The following is a 21,342-nucleotide window of genomic DNA, read 5'->3' on the forward strand; positions in this document are numbered from 1 at the left end:
TCTGTAGGAATTCTTCGCGTTATTAGGGCCCGAGCACTTGCAGTGCGAAGGCACTATTGTATCTGTAGGAATTTTTATTATTATTATTAGGGCCCGAGCACCTTCAGTGCGAAGGCCCTATTGTATCTGTAGGAATTTTTAGGGCCCGAGCACCTTCAGTGCGAAGGCCCTATTGTATCTGTAGGAATTCTTCGCGTTATTAGGGCCCGAGCACCTTCAGTGCGAAGGCCCTATTGTATCTGTAGGAATTTTTCTTTCTTTCTTTCTTTCTTTCTTTCTTCTGACGAAAGGAGGGCCTTTTTGCCCCCCTAAACGTGCCCAAAAAGTCACCAAATTTTGCATGCAAGTCAGGCCTGGCGAAAAATTTGATATTTAATGGTTTGCATTAATGGGCGTGCCAAAATGGCTCAACAGCGCCCCCCGGAAAACTTTGTGCCTCAAGCCCCACAATACGGTTTGACGTACATGCACGAAAATCGCTACACACCTGTATCAGTACACAACTTAAAGAAAAGTCTCTTGGCGACATGGCTGAAACCGAACAGGAAGTCGGCCATTTTGAATTAATCGTGTCACTTTGGCGCAATTTATGCCATTCCTTCGGCAGTTAATACGGCCCGAACCGTAACGTGTGCCCAAGTGTGTTATACATCAAGATGTGCGTCTCCATCCTGCGACAACACGCATTACTTTTCTCTTTCAAAAGCGTTACCGTGGCGACGCTAGACGCCAAAAAGCGCGCCCACCCTTCATCTGATTCGTTCAGACAGAAAAAACTTTGCGCCTCAAGCCCCATAATGCGGTTTGACGTACATGAACGAAAATCGGTACACACCTGTATCATGTCGCAACTTAAAGAAAAGTCTCTTGGCGCTATGGCCGAAACCGAACAGGAAGTCGGCCATTTTGAACATTCTGAATTAATCACGTAATTTTGGAGCAATATATGCCATTCCTTCGAGAATTAATACGGCCCGAACCGTAACGTGCACCCAGGTGTGTTATACATCAAAATATGCGTCTCAATCCTGCGACTACGCGCATTACTTTTCTCTTTCAAAAGTGTTACCGTGGCGACGCTAGACGCCAAAAAGCGCGTCCCCCTTTCATCTGATTGGTCCATATTTGATAGTTCCCCAAAAGGCACCAAATTTGGCATGCAAGCCAGGCCTGGCGATAAATTTGATATTTAATGGTTTGCATTAATGGGCGTGGCAAAATGGCTCAACAGCGCCACCTGGAAAACTTTGTGCCTCAAGCCCCACAATACGGTTTGACGTACATGCACGAAAATCGGTACACACCTGTATCATGTCGCAACTTAAAGAAAAGTCTCTTGGCGCCATGGCCGAAACCGAACAGGATGTCGGCCATTTTGACATAATTGTGCAATTTTGGCGCAATTTATGCCATTCCTTCGGCAATTAATACCGCCCAAACCGTAACGTGCACCCAGGTGTGTTAGACATCAAAATGTGCGTCTCCACCCAGCGACTACACACATTACTTTTCTCTTTCAAAAGTGTTACCGTGGCGACGCTAGACGCCAAAAAGCGCGCCCCCCTTCATCTGATTGTTCCATATTTGATAGCTCTCCAAAAGTCATAGTGATATTTCATGGTTTGCATTAATGGGCGTGGCAAAATGGCTCAACAGCGCCACCTGGAAAACTTTTCTCTGCCATAACTTTTGAATGGTATGACATAAAGAGTCGTGGGTGGTGTCATGGGACTCGGTATTGAGTCCTTGACCATAATTAGTGAAAATTAGCCCCACCCCTTCTTTTGATTGGTTGTCCCTATTTCCTGCTATAACTTTTGAATGGTTTGACATAGAGAGTTGTGGGTGGTGTCATCAGACTCTGTATGGAGTCCTTGACCTTCATTGGCTTGAATTAGCCCCGCCCCTTCTTCTGATTGGTTGTCCCTTTTTTCTGCTATAACTTTTGAATGGTTTGACATAGGAAGTCGTGGGTGGTGTCATGTCTGATATGCTTATGGGGGGCGGTGGCTATGAGTGCGAGGGCCCGTTCATCGCTGCTTGCAGCTTTAATTATTATTATTATTATTATTATTATTTTTCTGACGAAAGGAGGGCCTTTTTGCCCCCCTAAACGTGCCCAAAAAGTCACCAAATTTTGCACGCAAACCAGGCCTGGCGAAAAATTTGATATTTTATGGTTTGCATTAATGGGCGTGGCAAAATGGCTCAACAGCGCCCCCCGGAAAACTTTGTGCCTCAAGCCCCACGATACGGTTTGACCTACATGCACGAAAATCAGTACACACCTGTATCATTGCACAACTTAAAGAAAAGTCTCTTGGAGTCATGCCCGAAACCGAACAGGATGTCGGCCATTTTGAATTAATCGTGTCATTTTGGCGAAATTTATGCCATTCCTTCGGCAGTTAATACGGCCCGAACCGTAACGAGCCCCCATGTGTGTTATACATCAAAATGTGCGTCTCCATCCTCCGACACCACGCATTACTTTTCTCTCTCAAAAGCGTTACCGTGGCGACGCTAGACGCCAAAAAGCGCGCCCACCCATCATCTGATTGGTTCAGACAGAAAAAACTTTGCGCCTCAAGCCCCAGAATACGGTTTGACGTACATGAACGAAAATCGGTACACATCTTTATCATGTCGCTACTTAAAGAAAAGTCTCTTGGCGCCATGGCCTAAACCGAACAGGAAGTCGGCCATTTTGAACATTCTTAATTAATCACGTAATTTTGGAGCAATATATGCCATTCCTTCGAGAATTAATACGGCCCGAACCGTATCGTGAACCCAGATGTGTTATACATCAAAATGTACGTCTCCATCCTGCGACTATGCGCATTACTTTTCTCTTTCAAAAGTGTTACCGTGGCGACGCTAGACGCCAAAAGGCGCGCCCCCCCTTCATCTGATTGGTCCATATTTGATAGTTTCCCAAAAGTCACCAAATTTTGCATGCAAGCCAGACTTGGCGATAAATTTGATATTTCATGGTTTGCATTAATGGGCGTGGCCTAACGGCTCAACAGCGCCCCCTAGAAAACTTTTCTCTGCCATAACTTTTGAATGGTTTGACATAGGAAGTCGTGGGTGGTGTCATCAGATTCTTTATGGAGTCCTTGACCTTCATTGGCCTGAATTAGCCCCGCCCCTTCTTCTGATTGGTTGTCCATATTTTCTGACTATAACTTTTGAATGGTTTGACATATTTGAAATATGCTGGTAATGTGTCAGCCAACACCAAAAATCTCTGGAATTTTGGTGGAATCATTTATTTTTTGTCCTTGCCCGGTGCAAATGACATAAATAAAGTGCATGGTTTGGTTGTGAAAAAATAAAAGTAATGTTACGTGAACAATAAATCAAACGCTCCCTTCCATGCAGTGTGTGTGTCTAGGAAGTAAAGACTGGAACATGCTATTCACAAAAGAATAAATAGTGGGTTTTTACTAATATTTATATCTTACAAATATTTAAAAAATTACGAAAAAACAATTCGGGACTCAGATTACATCGCTATGTTGGTATCACCTAAGTCAGTCAGTCAGAAAACGGCCAAGCTGATTCGTGGCTCAGCGGTAATGTCACCGTCTTTCGTGTGGGAGATCGTGGGATCGATCCCAGCTCAATGCAAAGATTATTGTCAGCAATTTGTATGTTTTTTTTTTTACATCAACATGTGCGTCTCCTTCCTGCGACGACGCGCATAACTTTTCTCATTCAAAAGCGTTAACGTGGCAACACTCGACGCCAAAAAGTGCGCCCCCTTCATCTGATTGGTCCATATTTGATAGTTATCCAAAAGTCACCAAATTTTGCACCAAGCCAGGACTGGGGATAAATTTGATATTTCATGGTTTGCATGAATGGGCGTGGCCTAATGGCTCAACAGCGCCCCCTAGAATACTTTTTTCTGCTATAACTTTTGAATGGTTTGACATAGAGAGTCGTGGGTGGTGTCATCGGACTCGGTATTGAGTCCTTGACCATAATTGGTGCAAATTAGCCCCGCCCCTTCTTCTGATTGGTTGTCCCGATTTTCTGCTATAACTTTGGAATGGTTTGACATAGAGAGTCGTGGGTGGTGTCATCAGATTCTGTATGGAGTCCTTGACCTTCATTGGCCTGAATTAGCCCCACCCCTTCTTCTGATTGGTTGTCCCTTTTTTCTGCTATAACTTTTGAATGGTTTGACATAGGAAGTCGTGAGTGGTGTCGTTTCTGATATGCTTATGGGGGGCGGTGGACGTGAGTGCGAGGGCCCGTTCATCGCTGCTTGCAGCTTTAATTATTATTATTATTAGGGCCCGAGCACCTTCAGTGCGAAGGCCCTATTGTATCTGTAGGAATTCTTTGCGTTATTATTAGGGCCCGAGCACCTTCAGTGCGAAGGCCCTATTGTATCTGTAGGAATTTTTCTTTCTTTCTTTTTTCTTTTTTCTTCTGACGAAAGGAAGGCCTTTTTGCCCCCCTAAACATGCCCAAAAAGTCACCAAATTTTGCATGCAAGTCAGGCCTGGCGAAAAATTTGATATTTAATGGTTTACATTAATGGGCGTGGCGAAATGGCTCAACAGCGCCCCCCGGAAAACTTTGTGCCTCAAGCCCCACGATACGGTTTGACGTACATGCACGAAAATCGCTACACACCTGTATCAGTACACAACTTAAAGAAAAGTCTCTTGGCGACATGGTCGAAACCGAACAGGAAGTCAGCCATTTTGAATTAATCGTGTCACTTTGGCGCAATTTATGCCATTCATTCGGCAGTTAATACGGCCCGAACCGTAACGTGCCCCCAAGTGTGTTATACATCAAAATATGCGTCTCCATCCTGCGACAACACGCATTACTTTTCTCTTTAAAAAGCGTTACCGTGGCGACGCTAGACGCCAAAAAGCGCGCCCACCCTTCATCTGGTTGGTTCAGACAGAAAAAACTTTGCGCCTCAAGCCCCATAATACGGTTTGACGTACATGAACGAAAATCGGTACACACCTGTATCATGTCGCAACTTAAAGAAAAGTCTCTTGGCTCCATGGCCGAAACCGAACAGGAAGTCGGCCATTTTGAACATTCTGAATTAATCGCGTAATTTTGGAGCAATATATGCCATTCCTTCGAGAATTAATACGGCCCGAACGGTATCGTGAACCCAGATGTGTTATACATCAAAATGTGCGTCTCCATCCTGCGACTACCCGCATTACTTTTCTCTTTCAAAAGTGTTACCGTGGCGACGCTAGACGCCAAAAACCGCGCCCCCCTTCATCTGATTGGTCCATATTTTTATAGTTCCCCAAAAGTCACCAAATTTTGCATGCAAGGCAGGCCTCGCGATAAATTTGATATTTCATGGTTTGTATGAATGGGCGTGGCAAAATGGCTCAACAGCGCCCCCCGGAAAACTTTGTGCCTCAAGCCCCACAATACGGTTTGACGTACATGCACGAAAATCGGTACACACCTGTATCATGTCGCAACTTAAAGAAAAGTCTCTTGGCTCCATGACCGAAACCGAACAGGAAGTCAGCCATTTTGAATTAATTGTGTAATTTTGGCGCAATTTATGCCATTCCTTCGGCAATTAATACGGCCCGAACCGTAACGTGCACCCAGATGTGTTATACATCAAAATGTGCGTCTACATCCTGCGACTACCCGCATTACTTTTCTCTTTCAAAAGTGTTACCGTGGCGACGCTAGACGCCAAAAACCGCGCCCCCCTTCATCTGATTGGTCCATATTTTTATAGTTCCCCAAAAGTCACCAAATTTTGCATGCAAGGCAGGCCTCGCGATAAATTTGATATTTCATGGTTTGTATGAATGGGCGTGGCAAAATGGCTCAACAGCGCCCCCCGGAAAACTTTGTGCCTCAAGCCCCACAATACGGTTTGACGTACATGCACGAAAATCGGTACACACCTGTATCATGTCGCAACTTAAAGAAAAGTCTCTTGGCTCCATGACCGAAACCGAACAGGAAGTCAGCCATTTTGAATTAATTGTGTAATTTTGGCGCAATTTATGCCATTCCTTCGGCAATTAATACGGCCCGAACCGTAACGTGCACCCAGATGTGTTATACATCAAAATGTGCGTCTACATCCTGCGACTACCCGCATTACTTTTCTCTTTCAAAAGTGTTACCGTGGCGACGCTAGACGCCAAAACGCGCGCCTCCCCTTCATCTGATTGGTCCATATTTGATAGTTCTCCAAAAGTCACCAAATTTTGCATGCAAGCCAGGCTTGGCGATAAATTTCATGGTTTGCATTAATGGGCGTGGCCTAACAGCTCAACAGCGCCCCCTAGAATACCCTTCTCTGCCATAACTTTTGAATGGTTTGACATAAAGCGTCGTGGGTGGTGTCATGAGACTCGGTATTGAGTCCTTGACCATAATTGGTGAAAATTAGCCCCGCCCCTTCTTCTGATTGGTTGTCCCTATTTCCTGCTATAACATTTGAATGTTTTGACATAGAGAGTCGTGGGTGGTGTCATGGGACTCAGTATTGAGTCCTTGACCTTTATTGGCCTGAATTAGCCCCGCCCCTTCTTCTGATTGGTTGTTCCTTTTTTCTGCTATAACTTTTGAATGGTTTGACATAGAGAGTCGTGGGTGGTGTCATTTCTGATATGCTTATGGGGGACGGTGGCCGTGAGTGCGAGGGCCCGTTCATCGCTGCTTGCAGCTTTAATTATTATTATTATTATTTTTCTGACGAAAGGAGGGCCTTTTTGCCCCCCTAAACGTGCCCAAAAAGTCACCAAATTTTGCACGCAAACCAGGCCTGGCGAAAAATTTGATATTTTATGGTTTGCATTAATGGGCGTGGCAAAATGGCTCAACAGCGCCCCCTTGAAAACTTTGTGCCTCAAGCCCCACGATACGTTTTGACGTACATGCACGAAAATCGGTACACATCTGTATGATGGCACAACTTAAAGAAAAGTCTCTTGGAGTCATGCCCGAAACCAAACAGGATGTCGGCCATTTTGAATTAATTGTATCATTTTGGCGAAATTTATGCCATTCCTTCGGCAGTTAATACGGCCAGAACCGTAACGAGCCCCCAAGTGTGTTATACATCAAAATGTGCGTCTCCATCCTCCGACACCACGCATTACTTTTCTCTCTCAAAAGCGTTACCGTGGCGACGCTAGACGGCAAAAAGCGCGCCCACCCTTCATCTGATTGGTTCAGACAGAAAAAACTTTGCGCCTCAAGCCCCATAATACGCTTTGACGTACATGAACAAAAATCGGTACACTTATTTATCATGTCTTTACTTAAAGAAAAGTCTCTTGGCGCCATGGCCGAAACCGAACAGGAAGTCGGCCATTTTGAACATTCTTAATTAATCGCGTAATTTTGGAGCAATATATGCCATTCCTTCGAGAATTAATACGGCCCGAACCGTATCGTGAACCCAGATGTGTTATACATCAAAATGTGCGTCTCCATCCTGCGACTACGCGCATTACTTTTCTCTTTCAAAAGTGTTGCCGTGGCGACGCTAGACGCCAACAAGCGCACCCCCCTTCATCTTATTGGTCCATATTTGATAGTTCCCCAAAAGGCACCAAATTTTGCATGCAAGCCAGGCATGGCGATAAATTGGATATTTCATGGTTTGGATTAATGGGCGTGGCAAAATGGCTCAACAGCGCCCCCCGGAAAACTTTGTGCCTCAAGCCCCATAATACGGTTTGACGTACATGCACGAAAATCGCTACACACCTGTATCATGGCACAACTTAAAGAAAAGTCTCTTGGAGCCAGTTAATTCAGCCCGAACTGTAACGTGCACCCAAGTGTGTTATACATCAAAATGTGCGTCTACATCCTGCGACACCACGCATTACTTTTCTCTTTCAAAAGTGTTACCGTGGCGACGCTAAACGCCAAAAGGCGCGCCCCCCCTTCATGTGATTGGTCCATATTTGATAGTTCTCCAAAAGTCACCAAATTTTGCATGAAAGCCAGACTTGGCGATAAATTTGATATTTCATGGTTTGCATTAATGGGCGTTGCCTAACGGCTCAACAGCGCAGAATACTTTTATCTGCCATAACTTTTGAATGGTTTGACATAGGAAGTTGTGGGTGGTGTCATGGGACTCTGTAATGAGTCCTTAAGCTTCGTTGGCCTTAATTAGCCCCGCCTCTTCTTCTGATTGGTTGTCCCTTTTTTCTGCTTTAACTTTTGAATGGTTTGACATAAGAAGTCGTGGGTGGTGTCATGGGACTTTGTACTGAGTTCTTAAACTTTGTTGGCCTTAATTAGCCCCGCCCCTTCTTCTGATTGGTTGTCCCGATTTTCTGCTATAACTTTTGAATGGTTTGACATAGAGAGTCATGGGTGGTGTCATCAGATTCTGTATGGAGTCCTTGACCTTCATTGGCCTGAATTAGCCCCGCCCCTTCTTCTGATTGGTTGTCCCTTTTTTCTGCTATAACTTTTCAATGGTTTGACATAGGAAGTCGTGGGTGGTGTCATTTCTGATATGCTTATGGGGGGCAGTGGCCGTGAGTGCGAGGGCCCGTTCATTGCTGCTTGGAGCTTTAATTATATTTAGTTTTACACTCTGAAAACCAGAAAAAGACATTATTTGTTGCACCTTATGTCTTGCTGTCACCTGAATTAAATGATCCTAACAGACTTATTAAGACATGATAGTAATAAACCTAGAAAAAGATGTTTTCCTTGTTCAGAGTTTTATATTTGGTAAACTTGTATTTGTTGAACTGAAATATAGCGGTAGTCAAAGGAAGCCAACGTTGGTTTGACTGATTTCATCCACAGTAAGAAGTTATTCAGTAAATGAGCTCTACAGCTCATATGTTGGACGACTACACATTCAGTCTGTCCACTGTTGTCTGTCAGACTCTCTGAGTTTATTAACAGCGTCTGGAGGACATTTCTGAACGTATCAGCTGTTTAAGCTCCTCGTACGTTTCCATTAGAAGCTGTTGTTCACTCGGTGAAACATCAGCAACACTCGTCCTCCATTTGTGAACCAGGACATCTGGGACCGACCTCACGGTCTGCTTAAGACAGACGTCAATGTGCACGTTCTAGGATTAGTTCAACCTGGCTTCACATAGCTGCACCTCCTCATCCTGGATCTGTCTTCCTGCAGCGGAATCATCCAGGATCAACTCAGGAGGAGATGTCAAGCCTTTCTCACACATCCTGGACTTCTTCTTTCTACTTTCATGCAACAAACCTCCCAACTGTCCCAGAAAAACCACATCAAGATGATCAACAATGAAACTAATCCAACCATGGAAAACATTTGAAAAAGCAGCAGAGAAAAGCAGCTGGAGATGAAATCTGGAATACAATATGTAATCCTGGATCAATCTGGAAACTTTATATTCAGTTGGTTTCTTAAAAGACTTGAAGATCAAGATATAATTGACATTTTTCTGAATAGAATACTAATTATAAATATCACATTTCTACTATTACCTATTTAAATATTAGAACAAATGTTTTTTTTTCTCATTTCCCAGTTAATTCTAGTTTGTTCAGATGTTTTATTCCAAGTTCAGATACATCTCTGGTTCTTCAGTTGTTCCTGTCTGACACATTCAGATGTTTAGTTTTTATGTCATAAATCAGAAGAGGAAGTTTAAGGAGAAACAAACTGTTGGAGGACTAAAGCAGAGAAGAAGAAACCAGAGCAGTCAGATGGTCAGTGTGGATCAGCAGCAGATCAGCCTGATGTCTGCAGGTTAGTGTCAACACAACTTTCACATCACATTCATCTGAACACACAACTAAAACTTGTCTGACCTCAGAGTCTCCAGTCTGCAGTCTGGACTCTCCAGGAAACCACACAGATGTTCCACTCCTGAATCCTGCAGGTCGTTGACACTCAGGATCAGATGTTTCAGATGGGAGGGGTTGGACTTCAGAGCTGAGACCAGAGAAGAACAGCTGATCTCTGACAGACCGCAGCCCCACAACCTGAATAATGAAGAAACATGTTGATGACTTTTAATCACAGACTGCAGTTTAAACTTCAACTCCAACTTTTAGAGTTTCACTTCAAATGCAACCAAACACCTCTTCCAGGAGAAAAGAAAGAAATAACACTTCTGGACATGTTTAATTAAATTAAGTATACTTAATTAACCTCTAAAGGGACCTGATACAGTCGGAGCTGGATTAATCAAAATGATGTTTTCTGAGAGCAGAAGGATAAGATACTAAAATACTTTATTTTTAGTCACGTGTCATTTATAATTTGACTTCACTTGCAAACACCTAATAATTCTGTTAAAACTGAGTTTGTCAATAAATGTCTTACTTTGAGTGAAAGATAAGAATGATTGAATTCTGTATATTTATCAGACTAATTCAACAAATTCTGAAGTCTGAGTGAAACTAAACATCAGCTGGTTCTGTATCGCTTGCACTTGAAAAGTCTTTGGTTTATTTGGAATTATCTCCCCCCCCCCCCCCACCTCACTCCCTTTCCCCTTTTTTTTTCTTTTTTCCCTCTATGTCCCACTCTGCTGCACTTTCTTTCTCGGTTTGGTAAATCGGTACAAACACACATTTCACACATCTAGAATAACATGGCACACACACATACAACAGCTTTTCATGCAACATTACCACTTACATATAATGTTACTTTCAATGATTGGATTATGGATAAATTAAAGTTTGTCACCTGGAACGTAAACGGAGCCGGGAACACGGCAAAGAGATTAAAACTTCTTAACCAGATACAAACTCTGCAGGCAGACATTGTCCTACTGCAAGAAACTCATTTAGTTAAAGCTTCGGTAGATGCATTGGCCACGGCACAATTTCCGCATGTTTTCTCCGCCTGTTACAACTCCAGACAAAGAGGGGTAGCAATTCTCATTAATAAAAGAGTAAATTTCACCGTAAAGGACACTCACATTGACTCAGAGGGTAGATATTTAATTTTAGTCTTGCAAATTCAAAGCTTGAATTTATGTATTTCTAATGTATATGGTCCAAATGTTGATGACTCCTCGTTTTTTCACTCTTTTTTCACCTCACTTTCTGCTCACCTAGACAACACAGTCATCATCGGAGGAGACTTCAACATGGTTCTGGACCCTGGAGTGGACAGGCTCAGTAATGCAGGCGGACACAGGAGTTGGCAGTCAGCAAGTATTGTTAAGCAATACATGAATGATCTGGGTCTTTGCGATACATGGCGCTCTTTACACCCAACCCTTAGGAACTACACTTTTTTCTCAGCCGTTCATCACTCATATTCTAGGTTAGATTATTTTTTAGTCAGTAGCTCTCTGATGAGAGATATCTCAGAATCACAAATTCACCCAATCATTATTAGCGATCACGCACCTGTTTCTTTCACTCTGGGGAAGAGGGGGAGCGTATCATCCTCCAAAGTTTGGAGATTTAATACATCATTGCTCAAAGACCCCGACTTTATTAATTTTTTTAAGAAAGAATGGGATATATTCTTACAAAATAACGACCAGCCGGAAATATCAGCGAGCGTTCTATGGGAAGCAGGAAAAGCAGTAATGCGAGGTAAAATAATTTCCTTTTCTTCAAATAACAAAAAAAAAGACAACTTAAAAACAAAAGAATTAGAATGTGAAATAAAGACGCTAGAGGAGGCCTTCCAGACCTCTGCAGACGAACGTATCCTTAACAGAATAAGGAAAACTAAAATAGAATTAAATAAAATAATTGATGCAAAAACACAGTTTCTAGTACAAAGGCTTCGCCTGGAAAACTTTGCACATGCTAACAGATCGGGAAAATACTTAGCCAATCAATTAAAAATAAACAAAGAAAAAACAACATCCATTAAGGACCAGTCAGGGGGAGTTACACATGACCCCTGTTTAATAAATTCAGTCTTTAGAGACTTTTACTATAAATTATACTCGTCACAAATTGAACCATCTGATCAATCCATTAATGAGTTTCTTGGAGACATTAATCTGCCGAAGTTACATCAGGAACAGGTTACGAATTTAGACTCACCGCTCTCAATAGGAGAACTCCATGAAGCTCTTCAACATATGCCCAATAATAAAGCTCCGGGCCCAGATGGTTTCCCAGCTGAATTTTACAAGGAATTCTGGAGCATATTAGCACCAACATTTTATAAAATGATTCTAAATGCTAGGGAGAATAAAAGCTTACCCTTAAATATGAACTCTGCTAATATTAGTCTTTTATTAAAACCGGACAAGGATCCCTTGCTCCCATCGAGCTACCGCCCAATTTCATTGATAAATGTAGACCTTAAAATAATTAGCAAGGCCATTACTGAACGTCTGAAAAGAGTCACCCCTTCTATTATACATCCGGATCAAACAGGCTTCATTAAAGGTAGACATTCGTCTACTAATATTCGCAGATTATTAAATATTATAGACTATTCGAGTATCAATAAACAGGAGACTACTATTATATCCTTAGACGCGGAAAAAGCATTTGATAAGGTAAATTGGAAGTTTCTATTGGCAACTTTGCATAAATTTGGATTTGGCGAATCTTTCATTGACTGGATAAAAATATTATACAGTTCTCCCAAGGCACGTGTAAGGACAAATGATCAAATCTCTACAAGTTTTACCTTGCAAAGAGGCACTAGACAGGGTTGCCCTCTCTCTCCCTCATTATTTGCAATATTTATTGAACCTTTAGCAGCAGCTATTAGACAAAATCAAAATATTAAAGGTATACAATGTAAAATATTAGAGCACAAAATAAGTCTTTATGCGGATGACGTACTCCTCTTCCTCCAGAACTCACGATCTTCACTATCACAGACAATTGCACTTATAGAGGGATTTTCATCTCTGTCTGATTATTCTATTAATTGGTCTAAATCCACTGTTTTGTGTGTTAACTGCAATTTTAGGAATATAACAAATACTCAATTACAATCAGGGAACATTAGATATTTAGGCATAAACATCTCCCCTAGGCTGTCAGAGTTAATAAAATTGAATCATGTTCAGCTTGTAAAGAAAATAGAAGATGATCTTTCCAGATAGAGCTCTCTCCCCATTTCACTCATGGGTAGAATAGCCACCATTAAAATGATGGTTTTACCAAAAGTAAATTATTTTTTCTCAATGATACCATGCAAACCCCCTCTTTCCTGGTTTAAATCGTTGGACTCATATGTATCAAAATTTCTGTGGAAAAATAAAACTCCACGTATTAGTTTAAAGACATTGCAAAAATCCAAAGAATATGGAGGTTTAGAATTACCTAATTTTCAGTATTACTTCATAGCCAGTAAGTTACAGTATATTGTAAAATGGTCAAAAGATCATCCTTTAGATAGTCAATGGCTGGACTCAGAGCAAGTGTTTTGTAATGAACTAGAAATCTCAGAGTTACCATTTATTAGTCAAAGTATCAAACGTCATCAATGTTTCAAAAGCATTAATATTAGCACAACTTTATCAGCTTGGTGGGAATTTCTTAAAATAGCTAAAATTTCACTTTTTCCATGTGACCGTACACCCATATGGAACAACCCAGACATCGTGAAAAATGATAAAAAGATGGTTAACTTCGTTCAATGGAGAGATCAAGGAATACGGTACTTACAGCACGTAATTGTAGGAGGACAGTTTGTACCTTTCAATACACTTATTGTTCAATACGGAGTTAGCAGGAATAAATTTTTAGAGTATCAACAACTTAAGGCAATAATAAATAAAACATACAAAATTAGCCAATTAGATTTACAACTTCCCGCTAAGATAATAGATTTATTGAATCTAAGCACTTTAAAGTTGTTATCAAAACTCTACAGGTTAGTGTCTAAACTGGACGATTCAGTCTCTCTCCCGATCTCTAAGTGGGAGGCGGATCTCTCTCTTAATACCGACCAGTTTTCTTGGTCACAAATATGCTTAAATACGTTTACTATGACTAAAAACCCAAACCTACAACTTATACAGTACAAAGTTCTTCATAGAATACATTATACTGGACAAAGGATGTTCCAGATGGGCTTTGTCACCTCTAATATCTGTTCACAGTGCACAGAGAACACCCCAGATAATTATATGCATGCTTTATGGTTCTGTACACCGGTACAGAGGTTCTGGAAGGAGATTTGTGAGGATTTATCCACATGGATCAACCACAGAATCCCAGTGTGCCCCACGGTATGTATATTAGGTCACCTGGGAGACACTCAAATAGATCCTAATTGGACACACCGGGTTCTCACTGCCTTATGTATCGCAAAGAAAACCATTCTAGTAAATTGGAAACAAAAATCCAGTTTATGTATCAACCATTTTAGGAATCTTTTATCAGATCATATTAGTAGTGAGATAATGTCTGCCTCCACTGAACAACATTCGGCTGAATTGCACTCTCTGTGGTCCCCGTTTATTGGCTTCGTTACCTAGTGGGGGCGGGGGGGTGGTGATCTCGTAGCCCTTGGGGTTGGGGGTCGGCTTGGGGGGTCTGGGGCGCGGGCCTCTGGTGGCCCCTGGGGGGCGGTGGGGGGGGCCGCGGGGCCCTGTCCCTAGCCGGTGGGGGCCTTGGGGGCCTGTGGGGGGGGTTACCTCATGGCGGTGGGGGGGGGGGTGTCTGGGGAGGGCTCGGGCGGGGGGCTGTGGCTGGGGCGTCTCCGTGCCTCCCGGGGGGGGCGGGGCCGTGGACGTGGGGGTCCCACCCGGAGGGCCCGGCCCTGCCTGGGTGGGGGGTGGCTGTCTGCGCTGGGGGGGCATTGCTGCCTTGGTCCTCCGTCGCTGGGCGGGGGCCAAGTGCCCCTGCGGATGTGGGGACTCCGGGACCCTTGGGGTGTCCGCCGGGGTGGCCTCGGGGGGGGGTGGGGCCGGGTCCGGGGAGCGGGCCTCCCCTGACCGGGGGGTGCACGGGCGGGCGCGACGGCAGGGTGGCACCATTCCCAGGTATCTATGTCTTATGTTGTCAGTATGAATGGGAGGATGTTGGACCGTTTCCCCCTCCGTCTGGGGGCTCCGGCGGCGCCGGGGGCGCCCTTGGAGGTACGGTGGGGCCCTTGCCCGGCTCGGAGGGCCGGCCCCCGTCTACTGGACGGCCGGTGGTGGGACGCGGGTGTCTTATCAGGGCCGGCTTTGCTGGTCCTGCTTCCTGGCTTCGGCCTCCGCTCCCCCTCTTTCCCCCCCTACACGATTCATACGTACATAGGCGAAGGGCGGGGGGTCCGGGTCGTGGGGGGCACTGTCCCGCGGGGCCTTGCACTCCCCGCCTCACGGTTTTAACAGCAAAATAGACACTGCACATTCAACACTTAATAAATACATTTGACAAGGACACGTAGTTCGGGAGGGGGGGGGGTCGGTGTCAATCGATACTTGGCCCTCCCCCCTCCCTGTTTTTATGGCATTAATCACACGCACTCAACACCAGGGGCGGGAGGGGGTCCCACATCACCCGCGTTCCCTCACAGGCCTGGGACAGGTGGGTCGGGTTACCCGGGCCTGGCGGGGCCCGCCGTGCCGGGGAGGGGGAAACGGTGCGTGATTGTGTGTCTGTGTCGGTGAGAATGCGGTATGGAAGGGTCCTGCCATGGAGGATTTGAGCCTCCATTGGCAGGACATCAAAACTTAATAATTTATGAATATTATATTATACAAAGATGGTTATTATTAGTATTATTATTATTATTATTATTAGTATTATTATTATGTATAGTATATTATATTATTATTAGTATAGGTATCTGATAGGTGAATGGATGAATGAATGGGATGCCTGGGTCTGGGGCCCTCCGTTGTCGGGCCTGCACGGGTGTCGCCTTGTTGGGGGGTTCCCTCTCTCCGGGCCCGTCTCCGGTCCCCCCCGCTGCCTCTGCGGCGGGGCGCCCCTCTGGTCTTGGGGGGCCACTTTCGTGGGGGACAGGTGCGCCTGCCCGCGTCGGCGGCCGGGGCGGCTCTGTCTCTCCGGGCAGGCTGGCCCCCTGCCGGGTGGGGGTCGTTGGCCTGAAGGGTGAGGGCCTCCTGGCCGCGTGTCCGGCCCGGACCGGGTGGCCGGGGATCGCCTGGGTCGCGGTCCGCCGCCACGGGGTCCCTGGCTGCTTCTTCCCGCGCCGTGGTGGCCCCGCCCGCGGGCCCCCTCGGCCGCCGCCGGGGGGGGGGGGGGGCTCGCAGGCGGTGGGTTGCCTCCCTCCTACTTCTCCCCTCTGTGGGGTTGCCGGTGGCCTGGGTTCCGGGCTCTTCCGTGTCGGCCTCTGGTCTCGCGGGTGGCGGGGTTGCTCCCCCCCCTCCCCCACTATAGATACACTTCAGGTGGAGCTTTGTTTGGTTTATTACACACACACACACACACACACACACACACACACACACACACACACACACACACACACAGTCACTTAGTCACATGCATATACACACACACACACACACGCATGATCATATACATACACACACACACACATAGACATACACACTGGCTTGTTCACCTGCATGCTGGCTCTCTAGTTTTTGGGTTTAGGTAGCGGTAGCGATAGCTTAGCTCAGACTGCGATCAGATCTCAAGAGTTAGGTCGATTGCTGTTATTGTTTTGGTTGGCTCCGTGCCGGTTTTGTGCTTTGTTTGTGTTTTTTTTTTTGTTGCAGATTTCCAGTGCTTGACGTGTGTCTCCGTGTGTTCCTGCTTCCTGGATTGGCAGCGGAAAAAAAAAAAAAAAAAGAGAAAAGTCTTTGGTTGAACAACTAATGAGCTGCTTGATTAAAGGACATTTCTGAATGAAACCCACACGGGTGGATCTAAGACACTCTTCCTGTCAGGATGAGGACTCTGACGCTCCACCTGTAGTGCAGAATAACAAGCAGGACTTTTTCCTCCTGCTGCTCCATCTGATCAGTCAGCTGTCACTGATCAATCAATCATTTCATCAACACTAGTTCATCATCTTCTGTGTGTTTGTTTCCTCATTTCAACATTTACAGATACATTACAATTCAGCATCATCATCATCATCATCATCATCATCATCATCTTACAGGCTCCACATAGATGAGAATTAGAAAGGTGATGGCAGCTTTATTTCACTTTTCTTTCTTCAACACACGTGTATAAATATTTAGTTTTACACTCTGAAAACCATAAAAAGACATTATTTGTTGCACTTTATGTCTTGCTGTCACCTGGATGAATGATCTTAACAGACTTATTAAGACATGATTGTAAAAACCTAGAAAAAGATGTTTTCCATGTTCAGAGTTTTATATTTGGTAAACTTGTATTTGTTGAACTGAAATTTAACGGTAGTCAAAGGAAGCCAACGTTGGTTTGACTGATTTCATCCACAGTAAGAAGTTATTCAGTAAATGAGCTCTACAGCTCATATGTTGGACGACTACACATTCAGTCTGTCCACTGTTGTCTGTCAGACTCTCTGAGTTTATTAACAGCGTCTGGAGGACATTTCTGAACGTATCAGCTGTTTAAGCTCCTCGTACGTTTCCATTAGAAGCTGTTGTTCACTCGGTGAAACATCAGCAACACTCGTCCTCCATTTGTGAACCAGGACATCTGGGACCGACCTCAGGGTCTGCTTAAGACAGACGTCAACGTGCACGTACCAGGATTAGTTCAACCTGGCTTCACATAGCTGCACCTCCTCATCCTGGATCGTCTTCCTGCAGCGGAATCATCCAGGATCAACTCAGGAGGAGATGTCAAGCCTTTCTCACACATCCTGGACTTCTTCTTTCTACTTTCATGCAACAAACCTCCCAACTGTGCCAGAAAAACTACACCAAGATGATCAACCATGAAACTAATCCAACCGTGGAAAACATTTGAAAAAGCAGCAGAGAAAAGCAGCTGGAGATGAAATCTGGAATACAATATGTAATCCTGGATCAATCTGGGAACTTTATATTCAGTTGGTTTATTAAAAGTCCTTAAGATCAAGATATAATTGACATTTTTCTGAATAGAACACTAATTATAAATATCACATTTGCTATTACCTATTTACATGTTGGATCAAATGTATTTTTCTTATTTCCCACTTAATACTTGTTTGTTCAGATGTTTTATTCCAAGTTCAGACACATCTCTGGTTCTTCAGTTGTTCCTGTCTGACACATTCAGATGTTTAGTTTTTATGTCATAAATCAGAAGAGGAAGTTTAAGGAGAAACAAACTGTTGGAGGACTAAAGCAGAGAAGAAGAAACCAGAGCAGTAAGATGGTCAGTGTGGATCAGCAGGAGATCAGCCTGATGTCTGCAGGTTAGTGTCAACACAACTTTCACATCACATTCATCTGAACACACAACTAAAACATTTCTGACCTCAGAGTCTCCAATCTGCAGTCTGGACTCTCCAGGAAACCACACAGATGTTCCACTCCTGAATCCTGCAGGTTCTTGTTCCCACTCAGGTCCAGATGTTTCAGATGGGAGGGGTTGGACTTCAGAGCTGAGACCAGAGAAGAACAGTTGATCTCTGACAGACCGCAGCCCCACAACCTGAATAATGAAGAAACATGTTGATGACTTTTAATCACAGACTGCAGTTTAAACTTCAACTCCAACTTTTAGAGTTTCACTTCAAATGCACCAAACATCTCTTCCAGGAGAAAAGAAAGAAATAATACTTCTGGACATGTTTAATTAAATTAAGTATACTTAATATTATATAGTATATGCTCTGTTGTCGGGAAACCCCGCCCCTGCCGTCGTGGGGGGGGTCTGGCCGTTATATATAAGGACAGTTGCACATGCAAAATGACCCAGACCCAGGATTTGACTTCATTTGAGTCCCAAATGGTCATGGTGGGATCTTCAAATCCATTCTGCTGTGTGTCAATCTACCGTCCCCCTGGACCTGCTGCTGTGTTTCCACCACATGTTTGCTGATGATATTCAGCTTTACTGCTCTTTTAAGCCTACTGAGCTCCACAGGCTAAATTCCCTAGTTCATTGTTTGGTGGAGATTAATCAATGGCTAAATGTGAACACCTTGCAGCTAAACGTAGACAAAACTGAAACCCTGGTTCTTGCCCCTGATGCCTCCATTCCTGGGATTAACCAGTATTTGGGTGACTTGGGCCAGTCTGTTAAACCGAGCCTAAGAAACCTGGGTGTTGTGTTTGACAAAGACATGTCATTAGTGCAACACTGCAAACAGCTGACAAGGAACTGCTTCTTTCATCTGAGGAATATTTCGAAAATGTTGTCGAAAAAGGATTTGGAGCTGGTCATTCACGCATTTGTGTCCTCGCGTTTGGACTATTGTAACAGTTTGTTCTCTTGTCTAAACAAGAAGGAGCTGTCTCGCCTGCAGCTAGTGCAAAATTCTGCAGCAAGAATTCTGGCCCGCGCTAATAGGAGGTCACACATAACCCCTATTCTCAAAGCTCTTCATTGGCTGCCAGTTTCCTTTAGGATCAATTTTAAAATTCTGGTTTTAACTTTCAGAGCTTTGCATGGTCAGGCTCCACCTTACATCAGCGATCTGATCCAGCCCTAACCCTAGCTCGGGCTCTGAGGTCTGTGGATCAGAATCTGCTGATGGTTCCTCGTACTCGCTTCCGGACCAGAGGAGACCGATCCTTCCAGGCCGTTGCTCCCAGGCTTTGGAACGATCTCCCGCTCTCTCTGCGTTCCATGGAGTCTGTTGACTCCTTCAAAAGGCAACTAAAGACCTTTTTATTTGTGCAGGCTTTTGCCTAATTGTCTTGGGGCTGTTATGATTGTAAATGTGTTGTCTTGGCCTGTTAATCTTAAATTTGTATGTATCCCTTAACTGTGTTTTTATTTTAACTGTGAAGCGCTCTGTGACCATGGTCTGTGAAGGGCGCTGTACAAATAAAGTTTACTTACTTACTTACTTACTTACTTACTTAATTAACCTCTAAAGGGACCTGATACAGTCGGAGCAGGATTAATTAAAATGATGTTTTCTGAGAGCAGAAGGATAAGACACTAAAATACTATATTTTTACTCACTTGTCATTTATAATTTGACTTCAATTACAAACACCTAATAATTCTGTTATAACTGAGTTCATCAATAAATGTCTTACTTTTAGTGAAATATAAGAATGATTGAATTCTGTATATTTATCAGACTAATTCAACAAATTCTGAAGTCTGAGTGAAACTAAACATCAGGTGGTTCTGTATCGCTTGCAGTTGAAAAGTCTTTGGTTGAACAACTAATGAGCTGCTTTATTAAAGGACATTTCTGAATGAAACCCACACGGGTGGATCTAAGACACACTTCCTGTCAGGATGATGACTCTGACGCTCCACCTGTAGCCGTCAGTCCAACCTGTCCAGGTCTCAGGCAGAGCTGGAAGCTCAGAGAAGAGGACCGTGGATGTAGCCAGAGCGAGCCGGGATGTGCTTTAGCGCGGCGGAGCTGCCGTCCCGACCACCACATCCTAACCAGGACCGGGACGGAAGATTTCAGCGCACTCAATGTTTTGAAAGTTTATTTCTGCATTCTTAATGTTTTGAAAGTTTATTCTGCGTTCTTAATGTTTTGAAAGTTTATTTCTGCATTCTTAATGTTTTGAAAGTTTATTCTGCGTTCTTAATGTTTTGAAAGTTTATTTCTGCGTTCTTAATATTTTCTGAGAACCAACAGGCCTGCAACATGTTTTTGTGAACTGTTGGTACCGTGAGAGACTTAACGGTGTGGACAGCCCGACCGTCAGAAACGTCTTTAGAGACTAGCTTTAGCGCTATGGGTCGTGTACGTCGCCAGTGCAGTGTTTGAGTAAGAGCTACGTGGGAGGGAATGTCTGGATTTTATCTGAAAGGATAAGTTGTGAATAGATTAAAATAATAAAAGTTAATAGTCTCTGTAAAAGATGAATGGGATATCAATTAAACAAAAAAGGGTAAAAATTTGAGTAAATTTTGAGGGTTTATTTAAAAAACAGGTTTTGGTATTTTGGTGACCTGTTTCCTGTTTTATTTTGAAAGTACATCCTTGTGTGTTTAGTTCTTTCTTTGACTTTCCTTTGTCCCGTCCATCCTGATTGTTTGCACCTGTGTCTCCTCAGTCCTTGAGAGGACATGTGTCTCTTCCTGGCTGTTGGTCCGTCTGTCTTTATTCCTGCTCTCTTTCAGTCCCGGCTGGTTGTCAGTCTGCACAACTTCCAGTCATCTTCACCATTCTCTATTTTCTGTTAGAGGCCTTTTCTGGGTTTTTATGTTTTGTTAAAATAAAGGACTTTGCTGCCATCTGTCACCTTTGGGTTTCCAGCATTTGGGTTCTGTAATATCAACTCATGACAAAACCTGTTTTAAAACAAGTTCAGACTCAGGAAACTGCAGATTACAAACACAAGAAAGTACAAAGTAGTTATCAAA

The 21,342-nt window shown here is 43.9% G+C and overlaps 1 protein-coding gene across 1 annotated transcript in view; it reads right to left on the minus strand.

Moving 5' to 3' along the window:
* Positions 1–21,342, minus strand: part of LOC133425279 (NACHT, LRR and PYD domains-containing protein 12-like) — a 110,625-nt gene that overhangs the window by 23,141 nt on the left and 66,142 nt on the right. Inside the window, exon 14 of the mRNA XM_061716035.1 lies at positions 9,811–9,984. Within this exon, the coding sequence (XP_061572019.1) occupies positions 9,811–9,984 (174 nt within the window). The remainder of the gene's footprint in view (positions 1–9,810; positions 9,985–21,342) is intronic.

The sequence above is a fragment of the Cololabis saira genome, chromosome 24, assembly GCF_033807715.1.
Source record: "Cololabis saira isolate AMF1-May2022 chromosome 24, fColSai1.1, whole genome shotgun sequence".
NCBI lineage: Eukaryota > Metazoa > Chordata > Actinopteri > Beloniformes > Belonidae > Cololabis > Cololabis saira.